Source organism: Trichosurus vulpecula, chromosome 6 (genome assembly GCF_011100635.1).
Source record: "Trichosurus vulpecula isolate mTriVul1 chromosome 6, mTriVul1.pri, whole genome shotgun sequence".
In the NCBI taxonomy this organism is placed as follows: Eukaryota; Metazoa; Chordata; class Mammalia; order Diprotodontia; family Phalangeridae; genus Trichosurus; species Trichosurus vulpecula.
In genome coordinates this window covers 267,527,499-267,551,290 of record NC_050578.1, presented here as the reverse complement: position 1 = coordinate 267,551,290, position 23,792 = coordinate 267,527,499, and the positions used below count along the sequence as shown (strand labels likewise).

At 39.7% G+C, this 23,792-nt stretch overlaps 2 protein-coding genes across 2 annotated transcripts; both read right to left on the bottom strand.

Annotated features, from left to right (window-relative positions):
* Nucleotides 1-5,254: 5,254 nt before the first annotated feature.
* Nucleotides 5,255-6,217, bottom strand: LOC118855495 (olfactory receptor 10Q1-like). Its single transcript, XM_036765598.1, has one exon. It carries the CDS (start codon nucleotides 6,215-6,217, stop codon nucleotides 5,255-5,257), a length of 963 nt encoding a protein of 320 aa, XP_036621493.1.
* A 13,487-nt stretch (nucleotides 6,218-19,704) lies between these two features.
* On the bottom strand, nucleotides 19,705-20,667 carry LOC118852569 (olfactory receptor 10Q1-like). The gene has a single exon (XM_036762214.1). The coding sequence runs from the start codon at nucleotides 20,665-20,667 to the stop codon at nucleotides 19,705-19,707; it is 963 nt and encodes a 320-aa protein (XP_036618109.1).
* Between the last annotated feature and the right edge of the window lie 3,125 nt (nucleotides 20,668-23,792).

Here is a 23,792-nt window from a genome sequence, read left to right as displayed (position 1 = left end):
TGGGTATAGAAATCTATCTTACCCTCTAGGAAAGTCGGAAGGTAAGGGGTTAAGACAAGGGAAGGGGAGCAAGGGGAGCAGATAAAAGGTAGGGTAAATTAGTGGAGGCAGTAGTTATGGGCAAAATACTTTTAAGGATGGACAGGGTGAAAGGAGAGAGACAGACAGACAGACACACACACAGAGGAGGCGGGGGATGGGATAGAGAGAATACACAGTTGGCAATCATAACTGTGAAAAACTTTTTTTATATTCAGTTTCTCTGATAAAGGTCTCATTTCTCAAATATATAGAGAACTGAGTCAAATTTATAAGAATGCAAGTTATTCTTGAATTGATAAATGGCCAGAGGACATGAACAGCTTTCAGATGAAGTAAACTAGGCTATCAATAGTCACATGAAAAATTCTCTAAATCACTATTGACCAGAGAAATGCAATTTAAAACAACTCTGAAGTACCATCACAAACCTATCAGACTGATTAAAATGAAAGAAAATGAAAATGACAAATGCTGGAGGGAATATGGGAAAATTGAGACACTAACGCATTGTTGGTGGAGTTGTGAACTCATACGACCATTCTGGAGAGAGATTTTGAACCATGCCTAAAGGGCTATAAAACTGTGCATACCCTTTGACCCAGAAAAACCAGTACTACATTTGTATTTTAAAGAGAAAAAAAACAAAAAGTAAAAGAACGTATGTACAAAAATATTTATGGCAGCTGTTTTTGTGGTGGCTAAGAATTGGAAATTGAAGGGATTCCCAGAAACTGGGGAATGACTGAATAACTTGTAGTATATGATTGTGATGGAATACTATTGTGCTGTAAGAAATAACAAGCAGGATGCTTTCAGAAAAACCTGGAAAGACTTACATGAATTGATGCAAAGTGAAATGAGCAGAACCAGAACATTGTCTATAGTAACAGCAATATTGTATAATGATCAAGCTATTATTTGTTCTCAGAAATGCAATGATCCAAGACAATTTCAAAATTTTTATCATGAAAATGCTGTCTACCGCTAAAGAACTTTTAGAGTCTGAATGCATATTGAAGCAGACTTCTAAAAACTTTTTTTTTCTTTTTTGTCTGTATTTTCTTTCACAACATGACCAATATGGAAGTTTTGCACATGTGCAACCTTTATCAAGTTGCCCACCTTCTCAAGGAAGGAGGGGAGAGAGAAAGAATATGGAACTCAAAATTTAAAAAAAAAAACAATGTTACAAGTTGTTTTTACATGTAATGGGGAAAATAAAATATTAAAAAAGAATCGATTCTACAACATATCATAAAATGACTATCCATCCTCTACGTGAAGAGAGATGTAAGATTCAGATCCAAGAGGGTGGGAGTGCATGAGTTGTTATTGAAATATATCTATTTACCTAGATTTGGATGTAGCACTCTGGGACACAATGAAGGCTGGAAAGGATAGTTCTTGTCTGTGCATGAATGGGTGGAAATGACCTAACATGAACTTCCAGCAAAACTTAGTGGTGGTGTGCACTGGCTTAAAGTCCTAACCCCCTAATTCTTGTGGAAACACTATCTTCATGGAGGAGGACAGGCAACTCTGTTTCATTTATATGTATTTTTTTTGTGGGAGTTAGGAGTGGGGACTGAAAAGTGAGTGGTTGGTAGCTTTTGCAAGAACCAGTGGCATCAACCTATGAGGAACCTCAATGGGCACACCTTTGGTGGGCCAAGACCCTTTTCCCCATGTGGAAGAAGGGATGATGATATGTAGATAAAACCAGCTGGAATCACTCATCAGTCAGTTATATAGTCTATTCTCTCTCCTGGGATGTCTATAGGATCTCCTGGCATCTGATTCACATACTTCAGGCAGTCAGCACACTGTTCCTGATGCCAAGATTTTTTAAAATCTCGGGTTAGGGAATGGAGAACTTGTGGCTCTTCAGTCATGGTATGTAGCTTCTGGAAGTAGTTTTTTGTTTATTTTGCATGGCATACTGGATGTAATGCTTAACTTGGACCCTGCAAGGCATAGATTCAAATGCTGCCTTTGACACCAACCACATCACCAAGGGCAAGTCATTCAATATCTCTTTGTTTTCAATATCTTAGTTTTCTCATGGTTAAAATAGGTTAAATGGTTAAAACAGGAATAATAATACCCATAGTATCTATCTCACATAATTGTTATGAAGCTTAAATGAAATAATGCATGAAAAATACTTTGAATGCTTTAAATAACTATATAGATATATAGAGAATTAACTGTGTGATTCTGAGAAAGTAATTTAAAACTTTCTAATCTCAGTTTCTTCATCTGTAAAATGGGGGGAAGGGAGACTATACTTGATGGTCTCTTAGGCCCCTTGTCACTTGAAATCTTGATTCTGAGAAATGGGAACAATATTTTCTAAACCTGCTATATGAATATCAGATATTATTTGTCCTATTCAAGAATGGTTATTCAAAGGCACTCAAGATCTGCTTTCCCTAGGCTGGTACAAGGCTCCAGTTCTGCCCATCTAATTCATTACAAAACCCCACAGGCACCAATTCCCTGAGCTGCCCAACCCAGCTTGAGGAGGTCTATTGGCCTTCTCCAAAAGCAGAACTGATATTCACATTCCAAATCACAGTGAGGATAGAATATTCCTATTATCATAGGATTTAGAGCTGAAAGGGGTCTGAGAGATCTTATTGCAAACCCATCATTTTACACGTAGAGAAACTAGACCCAGAAAGGGAAAGTGATTTAAGTTCATGCAAGAAATAAAGAAGAGAGACAAGATTGGAACTCAGGTCCCCAGAGTCCAAAGCCAGCATTTTTTATGTCATGCCACAATACTTATATAAAGGTTCTTGCAGGGGCATGGAGTGTACCTGGTTAACTGTGGATATAATATACATATAATCGTATAATTATATACATTATAATATAATGATACTATATTAATATAATATACTACCATAATATACATGATAATCCTACAATTTTGGTTTTGGTGTTATAACGGTATTTACCACAGTGTAAATGTGAATTAAACATACAATATAGTTAGCATTCTCATTTTGCATATGTACACATATACATACATACACACATATATTTATATATATACACACAAACTACAACAATTTAAATAGAAAGCAAAATAAATTTAACCAAATGCTTCATAATTATAATGACTAAGCTTGGTCCCACAGAAGAGATGAGAAATAGTATCTCCTTCCCTGCATTGTAGAGGTCCCCACTTCACTAGGGACTAGTTGGTGTTACTGTCAATGAAGTACAGGGCTATTAGAGTTAACTAGGACATTAATTATCACACTTTATTCTTAATAATAATGTCATAATAGACTTTCTCCATTCAGACACCCTTTAAGGAAAGATGATTACAGCTTCCTTCTCTGGAGGAAAATCTTGATGTTGCAAATATTTACATCTCCTATTATACCATGACCTCCAGGATCAAATATAAAATCTTCTGTTTGGGCATTTATGTTTTAGGTTTCCCTCCGTACACTTTACTCTCTTGCAATGAAGCCTATTTTGATTCTGTTGTGACACTGGCTTCTTTAGTGTTCCTCATGAAAGACATTTCAACTTCTAACAGTGCATTTTCGTTAACTGTCCCTCATACCTGGAATTCTCTTTCTGTTCATCTCTGCTGCGGAGTGCTCTATCTCCAGCACTCGCGCTACTGTCCCCCCACTGCTAGCTCGTCCTCTCACTCACCAAGTCGCAGCATGATGAGTCTTGGGGCGCCACCGGCCTCCGCGACCCTCACGGAGGATGAACCAGACAGAACAGCTGAGGTAATCAAGGAGCTCTTTATTCCGTCGAGACTACATCCTGGAACGCCGCACTTCCCCGAAGTGAGTGCTCTTATAGCTTTACCCCTCCCTATGCGAGCTCTATCTTCCAATCACAGGCTGAGTCCTACTTTATCTCCTAATATGGCAGCAAGCTAGCTCTAAGTCTTCCCGCCCCCAACATCTCCCGTTCCCGCCCCCAACATCTCCCGTTCCCGCCCCCAACACTCTGCCTTCTGGTTTCCATGGCTTCCTTCCCAGATAAAGTCCAATCTTCTTCAAGAAGCCCTTCCCAATCCCACTTGATGCTAGTGCCCTCCCTCTGTTGATTATTTTTAATTTGTCCTATATATACCTTATTTGTACGTAATGTTTTACATGTTGCCTCTTTCATTAGAATGTGAGATACTTGAGAGCACAAACTGTCTTTTGCCTTTCTTTGCATCCCTAACACTTAGCATAGTGCCTAACATGCAGCAGACCTTTAATAAATGCTTGTTGACTTCTTTTTGTATCCCTCTCAGTGGGAAGACCACCATGCATTAAAAAGAGGACTGGGTTCAAGTTCCAGCTTGACCTATCAATATTTATATGATATTAAGCACATTCTTTATAGGTTGGACTAATGTCTTTTTCATCTTTAAGTCTGTGATTTGGTTATTCTATGATCCCTGAATGGGCAAATCCTAGAATGGGGTTTACATAAGGAGGGTAGCGTATGTATAAGAAAAGTCTAGGTATACATAAAAAAACCATACAATCACACAATTTGACTTAGATGCCGTATTTGTTCTCCTGGTGATAGTTTCATGCAATAATAAACAGTGTTGAATAAGTACAAATTGACAAATTTCAACAATCTGGCTAGCACCTGCTGTGAGGGTATAAAGTCAACAACAACCAGCTCACAGAATGCTGCAAGCCCAGGTCCTTTTCATTTGCTTTATTAAGGAAAGCAACATTAAGGGGTTAACAATCTTACTTTAATCCAGCATACAAATATCATTTACTTAGTTCAGGGGAAAAAACCAGCACTCTGAATTACAGACCAAATACAATTCGTAGTTATCAACATCTGGGTGTTCAGCCGGGGAGCACATTATAACAACTGGCCCAGAGTCATGCACCACTCCTGCTGTGGCTCAGAGCTCTGAGAGAGAACGCTAACCTCTGCGCTTATATATCCTGTTCAGGGCTGCGACCTCACCCAGGCTGGGCGTGGAGAAGTTCCCTACCCCCAATATCCCATCAGATACAAATCAATGACTCCCAATTGTCTCAGTGCTGAGAAATACAAAAACATCCCACTTTATCTGCCCCATTCAAACAAAGGCCAGAGTCATTAAAGGTCAACAGCAAAAAATCCCACCTCAATTACTGTTTTGACTATGTATTAGACTCATGTTTTAAAAAGAGTTCCACTGCCTTAACCACCATAAGACATCCACCCTATACCTTCATAGAGTTTCAGAGGCTGCTTTGCGGCTCACGGATTTTTTCAGAGCTTCTTTGACATCTTTGTTCCGTAGGGTATAAATGAGGGGATTAAGCAGAGGTATGACAAAGGTATAAACTAAGGCGAACTGCCGGTCCTCATCCTCTGAGGTGCTGGACCTGGGACGCAAGTAGACCAGGCTACAGCAGCCATATTGCAGTAAGACCACTGTAAGATGGGAGGAGCAGGTGGAGAAGGCCCGCCGGCGCCCCTCTGCTGAGCGGATACGCAAGATAGTGATAGCGATGAAAATATAGGAGATGCAGATGAGTAGGAAGGGAATGACCAACACAAAGATACCCACCACATATAAGACAGCCTGGTGTATGTGGGTATCCTCACAGGCCAGCCTAAGGACAGGTGGGGCATCACAGAGAAAGTGATTGATCTCTTGGCGATGGCCACAGAAGGGAAGGGAGCAAACCAGTGCTGTGAGTGGCAGTGTAAGGGAAATAGCCAGGCACATGGAGCCAACCACCATCTGGATACACAACTGCTGAGTCATGATGAGGGTATAGTGCAGGGGATGGCAAATGGCCACATAGCGGTCATATGCAATGACAGCCAGTAGGAAACAATCAGCACCACCAAAGGTGAGAAAAAATAACATCTGGGCCCCACATCCAGCCAGTGAGATGGGCTTCTGAGCTCCGAAGATGTTGGAGAGCATCAGGGGTACAGTAGTAGTGGTGTAACAGATTTCTAGGAAAGACAGGTTGGACAAGAAGAAGTACATGGGGGTGTGAAGGGAGCTATAGGTGCATACAACCCCAATGATGGCACTGTTACCACAGAGAATCATTATGTAGAGGAGAAGGAAGAAGCAGAAGAGGAGGACCTGGATTTTAGGAGAAGTGGTTAATACTCGGAACACAAACTCAGTGGGGCTAGACTGGTTGAGATGGAGAGTATTGGGAGAAGACATCTCACCTGCCAAAAAGAAATAGAAAGCATTGTTACTGTATTACCTAAACCCCCCCTTCATAGTTTTTAGAAGTTTATGGCATTTTAAAGGCCACCTTAGATAAGTTGTTACTTTCTCTGGACCTCAACATAAACAAATAGTATCATAATAATAACAACAATAACAACTATCATTTATATACATTTCAAGGTTTATAAACTGCTTTACATAGGTTATCTCATTTAATTCCTGCAATTTCACTGTGGGATAGTTGCTTTGATTCTTCCCATTTTATAGATGAAGAAACTGAGGCTGAGGAAAGCTAAGTAACTTGCCTCCAACTCTCAAGCAACTGATAAGTGTTGAGGCAGGGGTAGCTCCTGATGGACTCATATTTTCCTTCCAGCTCTAAAATACTGGATTCTATTTCTAAGTCCTCTTCTAGTATTAGCACTGTGGTATATGCCCTTTACAACTCTGACATTCTGTTGGCTCCCAGCTTTAAAATTCCATACTCTATGCTCAAAGCTCCCTTTCTACACCCCCATTTTATGGGTCTGATTCTATCTGACTTTCTCCAAGGAGTAGTATGGTAGCATGGCCAGAGAATTGGATTTGAAGTCAGAGAAGATGTGGGTTCATTCTGCCTCACATATTTAGGAGCTGATCAACTTCATTTTTCTCATTTGTAAAATTCAGGAGTTGGACATGAAAACCTCTAAGTTCTTTTCCAGCTTTGAATCTATGAGTCTATGATTTGGGACATAATTTTCCAGATGGTCCTAGAAACAATCAAGTGGGGAACTTTGTAATTAGAAAGTACCAGAATGAATAAACCAGAAAGGATGTGAAATAACATTTTGTAGTGATCTTTAAGAGGAAGAAAGAAAGGAACCAAGGAAAAAGAGAAGAAAGGAATGAAAAAGGGAAGGAAGGAGAAAGAAAGGAAATGAGCATTTATTAAATGCTATGTGTCTCTTACTGTTCTTTGTGCTGTGGATGAAAATACAAGGAAAAAGAAAGGCATTCTCTACCCATAAGTAACTCACATTTAAGTGTGAAAAAGGAAATTGAATAGTAGGAGTAGAGGGATGAAGATAGAGGACATAGTTTTTTGATAGATAGACACCCATATGTCTAAGCCAGGTAAATTATTACAGGGAAGCAGTTATTATAAAAGACAAATATTCTAATTTCGAGGAATAGAGAACTCTAGAAGTCTTTTATATTCCTAGTAGTGCAAATCTGAAATCTCTTAAATAAACTTCTTTGTCAGAACAATCAAAATGTTTTTCTTTTTTTTTAATAGAAATTTGTCAGACTGATAAAATGCTTGTATGATTGAATTTTTTTTCATTTTTATTCATGGTGTTTCCATAATTATAATGAAGACAAATAAATATGTGACCATTTTAAGATTTGCAAAGCACTCACATTATCTCATTTTAAACTTATCAAAACAATTTTACAGATGAGTAAATTAAGGTGGAGAGAAGTTGTCACACAACTAGTAAATGTCTGAGGAAGGATTTGAACCCAGGTCTTCCTGACTCTAATCCAAGAACTTTTGCATATTTTACTGCCTTTAATATCCTATTGCTATGTTTCTGTAATTGGTGGGGTAAGATGACATCCACTAAGTCTCTCTCATCCTTAGAAAAACTCTCACATAACTTGACTGTCCTAGTCAGATATTGTCCTACATCTCTTCCCTCATTCTCAGCTAAACTCCATTAAAAGCCATTTATACATCTTAGATACTTGCGCACAGGCTGTAGCATTTACCTGGAATTCTCTCTCACCTCCTATCTTCACATGCTCTTGACATCCCTGGTTGCATCCAAGACTTAGCTTGAATGCCACTTTCTGCTGGAAGCCTTCCCTCTTTTCCCGGGAACTTGAGGCTTCCTTCCACTCTGTATGTGTCTTGTCTTGCCCATTAGAATATGATCTCTTTGGAGGCATGGATGGTTTTTATGTTTTTTCCTCCTCCATGGCTTCACCATGTCATGGACATATGACCATGACTTCTCAAAGCTATGGTAGTGGAAGGAAAAAACAACAGAAGATTTGAAGTCAAAACAAAAGCTTTGAGTGCAGTCCTGGTTATGGTCAGTATGCTCATTGTCTGATGACCAGCCCAAGTATAAAGCAATTTTTCATCACATTGGCCTCGGTCAATTTTTAGGCCCAGCCACTCTCAGAGACTGTCTATTGAGGCATGAGCTGGTACTCTGGTGGAAGAAAAGATCCTTGCATAATGAAATGTTGACATTTAGCATCATACAGACCTAGACAAGCACCTTTCTTCTTGATCTTATCATATATACTCCTCCTCTGTCTCATCCTATCAAATCTACCTATTAGTCCTTAATAGAGAAACAGTCTAGTATCTTTCCCTGTAAGCATATAGCTCATTTCCTCTCCAATTTTGCCTTCTATTACACAGATACATGAAGGACCTGTGTTTTCATTAGTTGTGGTAATGTCTAGTGTGGACATTCCTTCTACCAACTCCAATTTCAACCCAACTATGACTTAATAGATAAGTCTTAGGGAATTGCCAAAGGTACTTACCCCAAAATGAGGTCAGTGGAGAGTAGGACCCAACTGAAATGACTCAACAACAACCTACAAGTGACTTATCTAGGAACACAAAGCTAGTAAGCATGATAGGTACCATTCGAACCCATATCTTCTTGACTCCAGGCCCAGTGCACTGTTCATGCTGTCTCTGTATTGAACACTTTAAAATGCCAGCTGCTTTCTCACTCTCTAACTTCCTTTCCTGGAGCTAATGTCTACCCTCTCATGATATCTACTTCTAGCTATTTCTCACCGAACAATCTTCACCTTACTTACCTGCATGGTGGAATGCAATGAGCTGTGTATACAGAGTTGAATGGCCTGTATTACGGGCCCAGCTCTATCACTGGGTGACCTTAGACAAGTTACTTTTACTCTCAGCTCAATGTCCTGAGGGGTAAAATGAGGAAAATAATACTTTGCTTGCAAGTGTTGCTGTAAGAATCAATCCAAGAATTGATATAAATTGCTCTGTAACTTCCAAACACTCTATAAATGTAAATTGTTCTTAGTAATAATTATTCTTGCGGTAGTTATAATAGAAACAAGTAATTATCATAAACTCAGAGATCTAATTTTCAGGACTTTATAATTGTGGCTCACATTCACATAGTGCTTATGATTTACAAAGTTGTTTTCCTATAACTCCTCAAGGTCACTAATGGAGGAACAGCAGGAAGAAGAGACAGAGAAGGAGAAGGGGAAGAAGAAGAGAGGAAGGAATTGAGGAGGAAGAAGGGAGCAAAGCAGAAGCAGGAGAGGAAGCAAGTGAGGAGAGAGGAGAGCTGTAAGTACAACCAATGATCACTGTGACTGATTCATGTTATTTCAGTTATCATTGGAGGCTCTTGTCAAACTAAAAAAAATTAATAGGATCAAAGAGTTAGAATGGTACCCAGAAGCCACCTAGTCTTGTTTATAACTTACTAAAAACCTCCTTTCTACTGGTGGCCTGCCTGAGGACCTGCAATGGCAGCAAACACATTACCTGAGACAGTGGTCCATTCTGTTTTGGGATAGTACTGATTAGTTGGAAGTTTTTATTTCTATGGAGTTGAATTCAATTTATCTGTGACTTCTCTTTACTCTTGGGTTTGTTCTCTGGGGCCAAGGAGAATAATTTGAATCACTTTTGCACATGATAACATTTTGAATACTTGAAGGCAACTATCATGCCTTCCCTAAATCACATTTTAAGTACTTGCCTGGAAGTAAAACAAACAAACAAAAATCCCAGACCCAAAATGGGCAACGTCCTTGGACTTTTGGACTGTCACTTACTAACTACATGGCATTGCGTATAACACTTCTCTCCTAGGACTCTGTTTCTGGATTTTTAAAAAGAAGTGTATTGGAATAGTTGATGTGTGATGATATAGCTCTAATTCTAGCTCTAATTCCTGTGAATCCCAGGTTACACCCACTCCTCACTCTATGAATCAATCAGTCAGTAAAACTTTATTAAGCACCTACTGTGTGCGAAGGATAGATATCATAATTACTCTCTTAACTGGCAACCTAGTAAATTTCTTTTCAATGGGACTGCACTCGTTAGACCATTTGGGGGTAGGGGAGCAAAGAAGAGAGAGGGAATAAGCATTTATTGAGGACCTACTATGTGCCAGGCACTGTGTTAAGCATTTTACAATATTCATTTGATCCTAACAAGAACCCTGTGAGGTAGGTGCTGTTAATATTTCCATTTTATATTTGAGGGAACTGAGGTTCAGTGACTTGCCCAAGGTCACATAGCTGGTAAGTGCCTGAGACTGCATTTGAATTCAGATCTTCCTGACTCCAGGCTCAGTTTTGTGTCTAATGCACTATCTAGCTGTCTCTGTAGAGTCAACTGTTTGAGAAGGGGATTGTGAATTTCCTAATAACTAGAATATTCTCCAGGTTGGTATGCACTGCTTCCAGAAGTAGGGATTTCCCCATCACTGGAGATTTTTAAGTAGAATCTTTATGACCCTTCATCAGACACACTTAGGAATAGGATCTTTAAGGTCACTTTCCAAACTCCCAGTCTAGTGGTCTGTATGTTAGAACAGACTTTGTGGTCCCTTCAGGAGAGAGGAAAAAAATCCCTGGTTCACCTACATAGACCACCTGAAAAATGAAACATTCATTGACTTAGAACTGAAAAGGACCTCAGAAATCAGTCATATGGATCAACCCTCTCATTCTACAGATGGGAAAACTGAGACCCAAAGATGTCACACGACTTTTCCCAGTTCACATAGATTTTAAGTGTCACTGGTGAAATTTGAGCGCAGATCACTTGATACAAGAGCCCATGTTCTAAACCACTGTACAATGGACCCTCATTTTCTTCCTTTGGGTAGACGAGAGTTATAGTCATTATAAAAGAAAATGATATGTCACAGAATTTGTCCAGAAAGGGAATTGAGATGGGAAGTTTAGTGCTATTTATAGTTAGTCTAGTTTAGTACCAACTCTAGTACTAACTGTGTGACCTTAGTTAAATGACACTCCTCTTGAACTCAGTTTCCTTGCCTATAAAATGAAGAAGATGGACCAGAAGATTCCCAAGACCTTTTCTAAATCACCCTGATTTCATGACCCATATTCCTTCTGTTCTCTAAAAAACTGTCAATTAAAAGGGAAAAAATAGAGTTTAGGCACATAGCAGGTGCATGATGACTTTTTGAACTGAACTGAATGGTACAATAGATGTGGCAAAGACTCTCTGTGTCCAGAGATCTGGTGACTTTAATGAAATTAAAATTCTCTGAGATCATAGAATTTTTTATTAGCGTCTGGGATTTTCATAGTAAGGAAATCCTTTGGGGCTCAGTGAGAGGTTACAGATGGCCGACCTGAGTGCTACCGTGGTGCAGGTAGAATGTTTGAAAGCTTGGAGATAGTGCCCTAGGGTATTGGGTAGCTCCACCATGCAGGGTTTAGAGTAGAACGAGCACTGGAATTTTTGAATGGGTAACCATATACACCAGTACAGGTGTGGTCCTCTAGCCAAGAGATCAAGAACCATCAAATTATCAAAGGAACTTTTAGGTGAAGGACCCTGAGGAGCTCCTCATTTCTGTGAATTAAGGTGATGACCACACCCTACAGGGAACATGCCCCAAGGAAAGCAGCTTCAACCTTTCTGGGACAAAGGCTGGGCTTTCCCTTTCCCAAGAAAGTGAGACTCAAAGACATTTGCTGGGGCTATGGACTAGAGCGTTACAGGGGATTAACCAAGAATTTTATAGGCAAGACTTGGAGATACTTTGTTCCCATTTTGTCTAGTACATGAAGAAAGGTCTGACTAGTTAGGATCCTGGCTTGGTGCTCTCTCAAGATAGCCTACCAAGGATAACCTAAGAGCTCTCAATCAATTGAATGCCCAGCCTTTAAAGAACATTCTCTACTTGGCCAGAAACTAGGGGATACAGAGAAGTGGAAGATGTGCACCATGCCTTTAAGGAATTGGAGACAGGGAATGTCAGAGCTAGTTTGAACCTTAGAACAGAGAACATAGGATTTAAAAGCTGGAGGGGATCATAGGACTGTAGGCTGAGAGCTGTAAGTCAAATTACCCATTATCTAGTCCACTCCCCTGATTTTACAGACAAGGAAACCAAGATCTAGAGGGGTGGCAGAGCTGGGACTTGAACCTTTTGATCGCAAATCAAGTACATCTTATACTGAATCACATTGCACAGTGCCTTAGAGATTGAATACAATCCCTTACTTTCACAAATGGGAAAATTCAGATCTAGATAAGAACAGTGGCTTGCCCAAGGTCATATAGTGAATTAGCAGCAGGGCCAGAATTAGAACCCAAGTGTCCTGATTCCCAGTTCAGGACTCTTTCCTCTAAGTCACTCACCTGGCATCTCTTCATTGTATAAGACAAGACTAACATACAGAAGAATTTTGTAGAGTGGTCTAAATAGCAGGTCAGTTAGGCTTCCCCTAAAGAAAAGATGAAAACATTCATATTCCTCCCTATTAGACTTGCTTGATATGTTAGTTTTGCTAACTCATCTCCCTCCCCGCCTTTAAAAATGTTCTTCCATGAGATGAGTTACTGAGTAAAGGAGGCATAAAAGATACGTTAAAAAATGAAGGTAAGATAAAAATACATATCAGTATTTTTAAAGACTAGCTCAGTAATTAGGCAACTCTGTTACTGTGGGCAAATCACTTAACTTCTCTAGCCTCAGTTTCCTTATCTGTAAAATGAAGGACATGGACTAAATTACCTCTAAGGTACTTTTTGATTCTAAAACTATGATTCTGTGATGTATGTGAGTATGGATAGGTAATTTCCTTTTTTAAAATAAAAAGCATTAGACTAGAAATGATTTCTAAGTTCTGAAGCCTTGGAAGTAAATAAAAATAAATAAATGAAATGGCATTCCTTTACCACCTTCCGGTGCTTCAGACTCCATTAGCTGTCTGAGGAAAAGCTCTGCTCCACAAACTGTCTTTGTCCTGAGCTTCTCCTGGGCTTGGTTATTTTCTCCTTCTTCATCTGCTTGGACTTAACAGGATGGGGGTCTATGACTTTCAAATGGCACATGGTGTTCTAGAAAGGAAGGCCCTGGATGATGGGTGGGCTCCCTGCCTCTGCTGTCTGTTTGGACCTCATATAACTGAAGAAGGGGAAGGGCTGTCGTCCCTTTTGCTCCCCAAGTGCCTTCAAGAGAAGAAGCCTCGGGTTGTGGTCAAGGATACCCCAGAGGCTTCCTAGGTCATAAAGCCTAGTGTCTCCCCAGCCTCATAAAATCAGCAAGAACAGTTCCTGTTATCTCTGCTCATAGTGTAATCATTCCTGCTTAAGCCAAGTTATTACTGTCCTCCCTGAGCTCTCTATCTCAGTGGAATGGATCCCTGGAGCATGGAGATTTTTCTAGTAGTTCCCTCTAACCGGATCTGATTAGAGATGGAAAAATGTCTAAGTCAGGGGTGACAAAAGAAAGCTCAATGGGCAGCCAAATCCTTTGGTGTTTGATAAGTGGAGATCAGAGCTGTGCCTGGGGGTAAGTAGGAGAAAGCAGACTTCTCTTGTTCTCCCATGACCAGGGACTTAGACCACATGCCAATAAATCTTAGCAGTGAGAAATGGAGAAAATGAGTTTGAAATAATTAAAGATTCTTGAAAGGTCTGTGATATAATGCACAGAGCCCTGGACTGGCAATGAGAAGACCTGGGTTTGAGTCCCAGCTTTGCCACTAACAAGCAATGTGATCCTCTGCTATTTGGGAGGGATTGGGATGGAGTGGTCACATAGAACAGGCATCCCCTTTGGCCATTTTCAGTGTAACGAATCGTGTTTTAACACTGAATAAGTAAAGATGAAACAAGGCACAAATCCTGTCAATATCAGCTTACGTTCCAGTAATTTCAGATGTTCAAGACCTTCAAAATTGTGTGTACTAATAATGAAGCTTAGGTCAGACTGGTCAATACATAGAGATATCTGTGTTACAGACACATGTATATACATGTGTACACATACATACATATATATGCACACATATACATATGTGTTTATACTAATTAACTTTTATATGATCCTTTAAGGTTTTACAAATATTAAGTCATTTGATCCTCACAATGACACTGGGTGGTAGGTGGTATTATTATCCCCATTTTCCAATGAAGAAACTGAGGCAAAGAGAGGTTAAATTACTTGTCCAGGGTCATACAGCTAGTAAGTGTCTGAGATGGGCTATGAACTCGAATCTTCTGCACTCTATCCACCTAGCTGCTTTGGCTGGACTTCGAGTCAGGAAGACCTAAATTAAAAACTTCCTCTCAGATGCTTACTAGTTGTGTGACCCTGGACAAGTAACTTAATTTCTGTTTGCTTCAGGTTCCATATCTGTAAAATGGGATAATAATAGCACTTAGTTCTAGGCCAAGGATTGTTGTGAAGATAAATTGCAATCATATTTATAAAGCTCTTTGTAAATCTCAAAGCAGAGAATAAATGTAGTAATTGTATATACAGTAGAAGAGAATCTTCTGGCAGTCCATTCCATTTCTGGAAATGTCCAATTAGTCAGTCAGGCACATTTGGCATTTTCTCTTACACCCAACTTAAATGTGTGTGGTTATAGTCTTTACCCATTTCTCCTTGTTCTTTCTTCTGGGACCAACAGAAAAAGTCTAATTCTCCTTCCATGTAACCATCCTTCAATTACTTGAAGACAGCAGCCATGCTTTTCCTCTCTCTAAGATGTCAGTTTCAAGTTCCTTCAACTGATCTTCCTACGGCATGGTCTTTGGGTTCCTTTTTGGTGTTCTCCTCTTGGCTGGCTTCCTGAAATGTGATGCTCAGAAGTGAACAGAATCCTTCATATGTCTTTTCACCAGAACAGAATGCAGAAGTACTCATACCTCCTTTAGTTTGGGTGTTTGGTCTGTCTCTCTTAAGACAGCCTAGGACTGTGATCAGTTTTTTGGCCACAACATTGATCATCCAGTTTATGGTTCACTATCTCATCTGGACTGTTGTCACAGGAACCATGGCTCCTTCATCTTGACTTTGTGCCCATTGAATTTTTTTCTCTAAAAACCTCAAAGCAGATGTGTCTATCCAAAGTGGAGGAGAGATCACCAAAAACTTCACACCTCAGTTTCATCATCTATGAAATGGATACATTGGATTAGATAATCTTTACGGTTTCTTCCAGTACTAGATCCTATAATCTATTGCATAAGGGAAAGAGAATAAGCATTTATATAAAGTGCCTACTCTATACCAGGCTTTTATCAATATCAGCTCATTTGATCCTTCCAACTCTGGGAAGTAGGTGCTGTTATTATCCCCATTGAGATAACAGAGGAAAAGAGAGGCTAAGTGACTTGAATTCAAATCTTCATGATTATAGGCCCAGAGCTCTGTACACTGTGCCACTTACCTTCTTATACTTAGAGCTGAAAAATACATCAATCACAGATCCTATAAGTTTTCTGTGCTGGGATACTACAAACATTTAAATACAGCAGATACTTTAAGCAATATCACTAGCTCATTCTCAATTCATTGAAAGGTCTTTTCCTGACCTCTACATACCAGAACAGAGCTTCATTGGAATCTGAATATCTGGAAGTAACCAAGGTTCAAGGCCATAAAATGGGGAAGGAAATGATGATCCTGACTCCTTCTGGGGCAAATCAAAATTGTTTTATCTATCATAGTTATCCCTATTCTTTTTTAGTTAAGAATTCATATACCCATGAAAGACACATGATATGCTTCCCTTCTGAAACTTTTTATGCATCATCTTTAAGAACCACATCACATATGCCTTTTGAATTTGTTAGAATGTAGTGATAGCTGTAACAGCTAGCTTTTAAAGTTTGCAATGTATTTTATATATTAAATAATTTGATCCTCACAACAACCCTGTGAAATAAATGCTATTATTAACCCTATTTTACAGGTGAAAAAACTAAGGCATAGAGAGGTTGAATGATTTACTCTGGGTTACACAAATATAGAGGGTCTGAGGCAGAACTTGAACTTAGGTCTTGCTGTCTCTAAGTCTTGCCAGATATCCACTGCCTAATTTCTTCCAGGTTGTTTTCCAATTTTCTTTGGAGTTGTTATTAAAAAGGGAATTCTTGACTAACTAATTTGTGTTTTAGGGTTTACTCAACACCAGGTTACTGATTTCATTATTTTGTATTCCCACATGTCTAATATGTTCCTATGATCTAGTTTTCTAATTTTTGAGACAATATCAAATGATTTTGGTAAGTGCTACTTAATCATATAGTTTAACACCTGGAAGTTCTATTTCCTCCACATTCTTATATGTATTTTTCATTATTTCTCTTGATAACCTATATATTTTGTTCCTCCAAGTGAACTTTGTCATTATCTTTATCTAGCTCTGTAAAAAGTTTCTTTGTCTAAATATGTTTCTTTCTTTGTAAAACGAAGAGGTTTAATAGATTATCTCTAATATCCTTTACACCTCTCAAAACTAAAGTCCCAAGCCAGACAACAAAATGGAAGTGAAATGAAATCCTCTTCCCACCTTCCTATTTTGACTCTAGCATCCACATGGAGAAAAGTGGCGATACATAGGTTGTCTTTGTGCTGAGATGCTCTTGGCACAGCCTCCCTCTCAGGCCCCCACCACCTGGAAAGTTTCCTTCCTCTATGCTTCCTCTTCATTTTGGGTTAAATGAAATTGTTGGTGTTCCATGACCCTCAAAGTGGGTGTTATCTCCTCCAAAGGAGGAGCCCTGGCTGGTTTGTGGGCTCCTTGTCTCTGCTCTCTGGATGGACCTCATATAGTTGAAGGTGGACAAAGGTGTTCTACACTGTTTGAAGGCCTTGAAGAACCAGCACTCTGCAGATGTGATAGTGGAAGGAGCCACAGAGATTTCCTACACCAGCATATTGGGTATTGCCCAGAATCATTAAAGGCAGCAAGATTAATCCCAGGTGTTTCCACGAACCATCTAGTTGCGTCTGCTTCTCTCGTACGATGAGAGTCCTCTCTGAACGCTCTCAGGGAATGTCTCCCAGGAATAGAAGGACTTTCCCAGCGGCTCCTTCAAACTGGATCTGATGAGAGATTTTGAACAGCAGCTTGGATATATGGATTTCATGATGACTGGAGCTGAGGAGGGCCTGAGGCCTCTTTCTATCTATGGACTTATAACACTTCTCTCTCCTCCTATGCTTTCAGGCAGGGGGAAAAACCCCAAGAGCAAGACCTCACTCCAGTTAGTTAATGACATTTGAATGTCCCTGGACCGTGTCCGGGTCTAGAGGCAATCACAAAGGATGGTCTTTGTAATGTGGTTAGCAGAGTAAAATCGCTTACCAGATAATGCCTTCTGACTCCATTCTTGAGTCTCAGATGTTCCACAGGCTCTATCAGCAGGCAAACCAAAATCTCAGTGCTCGCTTCCAAGCCCAGTGTTGTGAATCTAGGGCCAGGCTTTCTAATGCTCTGTGAAGTCATTTCTTTGTCTTCTGAAACCGTTTCTATAAAATTTGAAACTACTTATTGCTTAGTAATTGCTAGTATTTAGAGAAAGATTTGGGCAGCTACGTGGCAGTTAATAGAGTGCAGAGCCTGGAGTCAGGAAGACCTGATTTCAAATCCTACCTCAGCTGCTAGTTGCGTGACTCTGGGCAAATCACTTCACCCTGTTTGTCTGAGGCTCCTCATCTGGAAAATGAGTTGGAGATGGAAGTGGCAAACCACTCCAGAATCTTTGTCAAGAAAACCCTAAAGGTATCATGAAATGTTGGACATGACTGAAAAAACAACTAAATGGCAAAAATAAAGAGATTAAAGATTTGGGAAGAGCTTTATATGTGTTATCTTACATGTTCTGAATTATTAGTATTATAATTAATATCATGGATTTCAAAATATATTAATAATTAATATTATTACTATTTACTAATATTAATATGGACAGCTAGATGGCACAGTGAATAGAGTACTGAGCCTGGAGTCAGAAAGACATCTTCCCAAGTTCAAATCTGGCCTCTGGCACTTACTAGCTATGTAACCCTGAGCAAGTCACTTAATCCTGTCTGCCTCAGTTTCTTCATCTTTAAAATGAGTTGGAGAAGGAAATGGCAAAACCATTCCAATAGCTTTGCCAAGCCTTTTTTGAGCACACACTATTTGACAAGCATTTATTGAGCACATACTATTTATGACCCCAAATTGGGTCATAAAGAGTCAGACATGACTGAAAGAACAGAACAAAAAAATTAAGTAAAGATAATCATCATTACCTTGAATTCTAGAACCATAATGGCAGAAAATAAAAGTTCTCTGAAAAACTGTAGGTTCTACACAAAGGTAAGATAGTTCAAGTCATATTCTGTAGCATCGCAAAGGACCTTAGTCATCTCTGATTCCAAAAACCTCATTTTAAATGTGTGAAAATGGACTATCAAAGAGCATAAGTGATTTGTCCTGGTTAACATAGGGAATGAGAAAAAGACAAAATTTCCACTGAGAACCAATGACTCCATGTCTGCTGTCCATTCCACAATATCAAGTCTTTATCACAGAATGGGAGGGGATGCTGGGTACCCACGTACATCTCCTCCTATATCCCTATAAACTTATTTCATATGGTTGGCATGTATTACAATCAATATTCCCATTTTATACTTTTCTGTAGACTAACTAGATATATCCCTGATAATGGAAACATTTAGTGGAAGAAAATTAGAGTTATTTAGCATATTACTATATTTTATTTTAGATTGTTAACTTTACTGTGTCAGAAATATTTTTCCATTAATGTAAATAGATACTTCAGCCATAAGTTATTATCTTAGAGCTTTCCAGAGATATGGTATGTTAAACGATTTGTTGAATGTTCTACAGTTAGTATGTGTCCTAAAGTGTAGTATTCTTTAATGATGATGATAATAAAGGAGGCAAATTTCATGGTGGCAAACTCCCATCTGGCCCCAGGATGGAAGAAAGGCATGGCTAAATGCTGTTTGATCAGTATGCAGCCAGGGAATCTGAGGTCCACACTCAACTCTGCCACTTTCTAGCTCTATGACCTTGATGAAGTCGTTTCCCTTCTCTGGGCTTCAGCTCTTTTATGTGAGAAAAGGGGGTTGGAATGCATAATGTCTAAGGTCTCTTCCAGTTTAATCCATGATCCTATCATGCCATATTCTTTGAGTAGACAGTTGCAACAATGAGGGATATGCAGGAAGCACAGGGTGTCACTTTAAAAGGGCTAAGTCTGTTTATAAAAAGTTTGTATTTTAATCCACATTTGTTCTCCTGGGTGTAGAGTCTCAAAGAAATCCAACCAAAATGTAATAGTGATATGGACCCAATCAATAATCAGTCAGTCAATTGACAAGCATTTGTTGAGCTGAAGAAACTGAAGAAACTAAGGAAATACCAATTGGGACTCCTACCCTCCTCCGTCAGAGATCCTCAGAGGCTGCCTTTCTGCTCAAGGCTTTTTTCAGAGCATTTTTGACATCCTTGTTCCTTAAGGTATAAATGATTGGGTTGAGGAGGGGAGTGACACAGGTGTAGACCAAGGCAAGATGCCAATCCTCATCTGCATGGGAGGTTGATGGGGGCCGAAAGTAGACAAGGCTGCCACAACCATACTGTAGCAGGACCACGGTGAGATGGGAAGAGCATGTGGAGAAGGCTCGCTGGCGGCCCTCAGTTGAGGGGATGTGCAAGATGGTGATGGTAATAAAGACATAGGAAATGCAGATGAGCAGGAAGGGGGCAGTCAGTACAATCATGCTTATCACATAGAGGACAGCCCGTGGCACACGAGTGTCAGCACAAGCCAGGTGTAGTACAGGCGGTACCTCACAGAAGAAATGGTTGATCTCCAATAAGCGTCCACAGAAGGGCAGGGTAAAGACCAATAATGTGAGTGGCAGGGACAGGAAAAGAGCCAGACCCAGGGAACCAGTCACCATTTGAGTACATAGCTGTGGCGTCATGATGAGGGTGTATTGCAGAGGATGGCAGATGGCCACATAACGGTCATATGCCATGACAGCCAATAGGAAACAGTCAGTGCTGGCAAGCGTGGCAAAAAAGAACATCTGGGTTGCACAACCAGCCAATGGGATGGGTTTCCTGGCCCCAATGATGTTGGAGAGCATCAGCGGTACCAATGTAGTTGTGTAACAGATCTCCACGAAGGACAGGCTAGACAGGAAGAAGTACATAGGTGTATGTAGGGAGGTGTGGGTGTAAGTGGCCCAGATGATGGCAGTGTTACTACAGAGGATCATTATGTAAAGGAGAAGAAAGAAGCAGAAAAGGAGGGCCTGGATCTTGGGGGATGTGGTGAGCAACCGGAACACAAACTCAGTGGGGCCAGACTGGTTAAGATAGAAAGTGTTGGGAGAAGACATTTCATCTGCTAAAAAGAAGTACAGAGTTAAGGTGAATAACCAGTAACTGAATAACCTAGATATAATTAGAAACTCTGACTTAATTTTGGAATGGTAGAATCATAGAAATATGGAGATTCAAGGGTTTTTAAAGATGACCTTTGGCAAGTCTCTTCATCTCAACATTTCTTTAGTATTCTAATGATGGGACTGAACTAGACAATGTCTAATATCTCCTCTAGAACTGACGTTGTTATAGTTTCTTTCCCAATACTGATATTGTATGTTTTTTCTTTGAAAGTCAATCACTGGCATTTATTAAGCACTTACTCTGTGTCAGGTCCTGTACTAAATGCTGGGGATATAGAGAAAAGCAAAAAACAGTTATGTTCTCAAAGAACTCACAGTCTACAGTGGGAGACAACATGAAAGGGACTATATATATATATATATATAAACAAGATATATGCAGGATAAATTGGTGGTAGTCTCAGAAGGAAGGCAAAAAGTTAAAGAGGACCAGAAAAGTCTTCATGCAGAAGCTTGAGGCTTGAGCAAGTCCAGGTAAGCTAGGAAGCAGAGGGGACAAAGAAGGAAATACCAAGCATGTGAGACAGCATTTGAAAATGCTCAGAGTCAGGAGATGGAGTGTTGTGTGCAAGAAACAGAAAGGAGGTCAGCGTCATCAGAGACCAGCAAGGTGTAAGATAGGAAAGGTAGGAAGAAGGTAGGCTATGAAGGGCTTTAAAATTCAAACAGAGGATTTTCTATTTCATCCTGGGTGTAATAAGGAACCCCTGGAGTTAACTGAATGGGGGTAGAAGGGTAGGGTCAGACAAGAATATTAAAAAGATCAATTTGACAGCTGAGTGGAGGATTAAATGAAGTGGTGGGAGACTCAAGGCAGGGACGTCAAGCCCCAGGCTTTTGAGATAGTCCAGGTGTGAGGAGATAAAGGTCTGAACCAAGGTGTGGCAGTATGTGAGAGGAGAGAAGGGGGAATATACCGGAGATGTTATAAAGGTAGCATTTGACAACTGATTGGATATGAAGGTTCCCTTGCAACTCTGATGTTCTGTGTTTTAAAGATTTTTATAATGCTGATAGTCTTCATTCTATGTTTGAAGGTACTTTCTAGTTCTTAATTCTATGTTCAATGTTCTAGAGTCTCCTTGGATATTCTAAAGTGGCACATTTTAAGGTCTTGGCTCTGACATTCTTTAAGTATGACATTATTTAGCTCATTTTGTCATCATCGATGGTTTAGGCTAAACACCATAGGATCATAGTTTTAGAGGTGTTCAGGAGCTTAGAAGCCACTGAATCTAACGCTCTCATTTTACAGATGAGTAAGCTAGGGTTGAGAGAGGCTGTGTGGCTTACCTGGGTTTATGCAGCTAGATTACCGAAGCAAGATTGGAGCTCAGGTCTTGACTCCACCTATCTATCTCATCACTCAGCTTTGACATAGTAGATGGGCCAGAAAATGTTTGTTCAGACACAACAGCGGTAATTTACATGGGCTCACATAGCTGTTCAGCATCTGGGTCGTTAATCGTATCCACGTTTTCTGGTCTATAAACCTACCATGCTACCCCCTATTTCATGTTGCTTCTCTGTTTAATATTTGAATATATCAGTTATTTTCTTATTCTCTGGTTTCCCTTCCTGGAGCTTATAGTGTCTTCCATCTCAAAATGCTTGTTTCTATTTCTCTGAACAGTCTTCTTTGCTTTATTTAGCTTCGATGGCAAGGGCAGGTGAATGACCTGTGTTCCAGTTCCCACTCTGTCCCTGGTGACCCTAGCCAAACTACTTTTACTCTCAACCTTAGCTTCCTTATTTGTAAGATGATGATAATAATACTTGTAGCTTGCAGGCTTTTATAGAGGCAGCTAAGTGGCTCAGTGCTAGAGTGCTGGTCTTAAAACTTAGGTAGAACTGGATTCAAATCCCACCTCAGACGTTTAGGAGCTGAGTCACCTTAGGCAAGTCACTTGACTAACTTCTCTTAGTTGTTTTCCTCATATTCAAAATTGAGATAATAATAGCACCTACTTCCCTTAAAACAGTGTTGATCAAATGAGTAACATGTGTAAGAGCTTTGGGAACCTTAAAGAACTATATCATTTTAACCCAAATGAAATATTGAATATAATATTTTCTGTAATTCTCAAAAATTGTACAAATGTAAAGATTCCTTGCCAAGAAAAGTTACAAGTTGGATGTGACTACATTATTGAACTACAGCAAAATCGGTAGAAATTTGTCTCAGCAGCAACAATTACTTGTTATTTTCACCTATGAAACAAAATAACTTATCCTAAAACAAATACTTTTAATTAAACTCAGAGGATATCATTCCTAGGATCTTAGATTAATGATCATCTTCATGTGCCCAGTCCATTCCTCAGGTTGGCAAGTGATATCACTGAAACAACCCTGAGATGTCATTAATGGGAGCATTGTTACCTTGATGGTTCATTTCAAAACATCAAAGGACTCATGACCTTATTCAACAGTGCAGGCCAATCCATCTTTCCTTCTCATTCTGTTTGACTTTTGTCTATGACCATGTATTATAGAGGATCCATACAGAGGTCTTCTCCCAGGTTTTTGAATAGTTTATGGGGCTCTGGTAGAATTTAGATGATCTGTTTGATACCCCTTGTTCTCATGATGTGTCTAACCTGCCTCTTTTCCCTCCACACTTTCCTTGGATGGTAATTTTCACATATCTTCTTGCACTCAAGTTATCAGTGTTTTTGTATTATACCCACCACGTGTCTCTATCACCTCTTGAATTGCACATGACTTGAAGGTTTTTGAGATTGTGGGATTTCATGATTCATTGACATGTGGAAATAAACTGGGAGAACACTGGGTTCAAAGTCATGTGAAGAAGCTTGGGATTATTGAAATAATTGCTAGGTTTTCTAAGTTCCAGGAAACTTTGCTTGCTCTCTTCCTATTGTTGAATTTGGGGAACAGTCATTGTCCATATGTAATAGCTGCTCAAGACAGAGAGACAGACACAAATGCAGGATTAATAAGGAGCTGAGAATTCAATTGTCTTGGATGCCCAGTGCAGTGTCCAAACTGAAGAATAATTCCCTGTAGATGGTAAGATCTTTTGGATGTCCCTA

Excerpts from the sequence above, each read along its gene's own strand:
- LOC118855495 (XM_036765598.1), bottom strand. The coding sequence starts at position 6,217 with ATGTCTTCTCCCAATACTCTCCATCTCAACCAGTCTAGCCCCACTGAG.
- LOC118852569 (XM_036762214.1), bottom strand. The coding sequence starts at position 20,667 with ATGTCTTCTCCCAACACTTTCTATCTTAACCAGTCTGGCCCCACTGAG.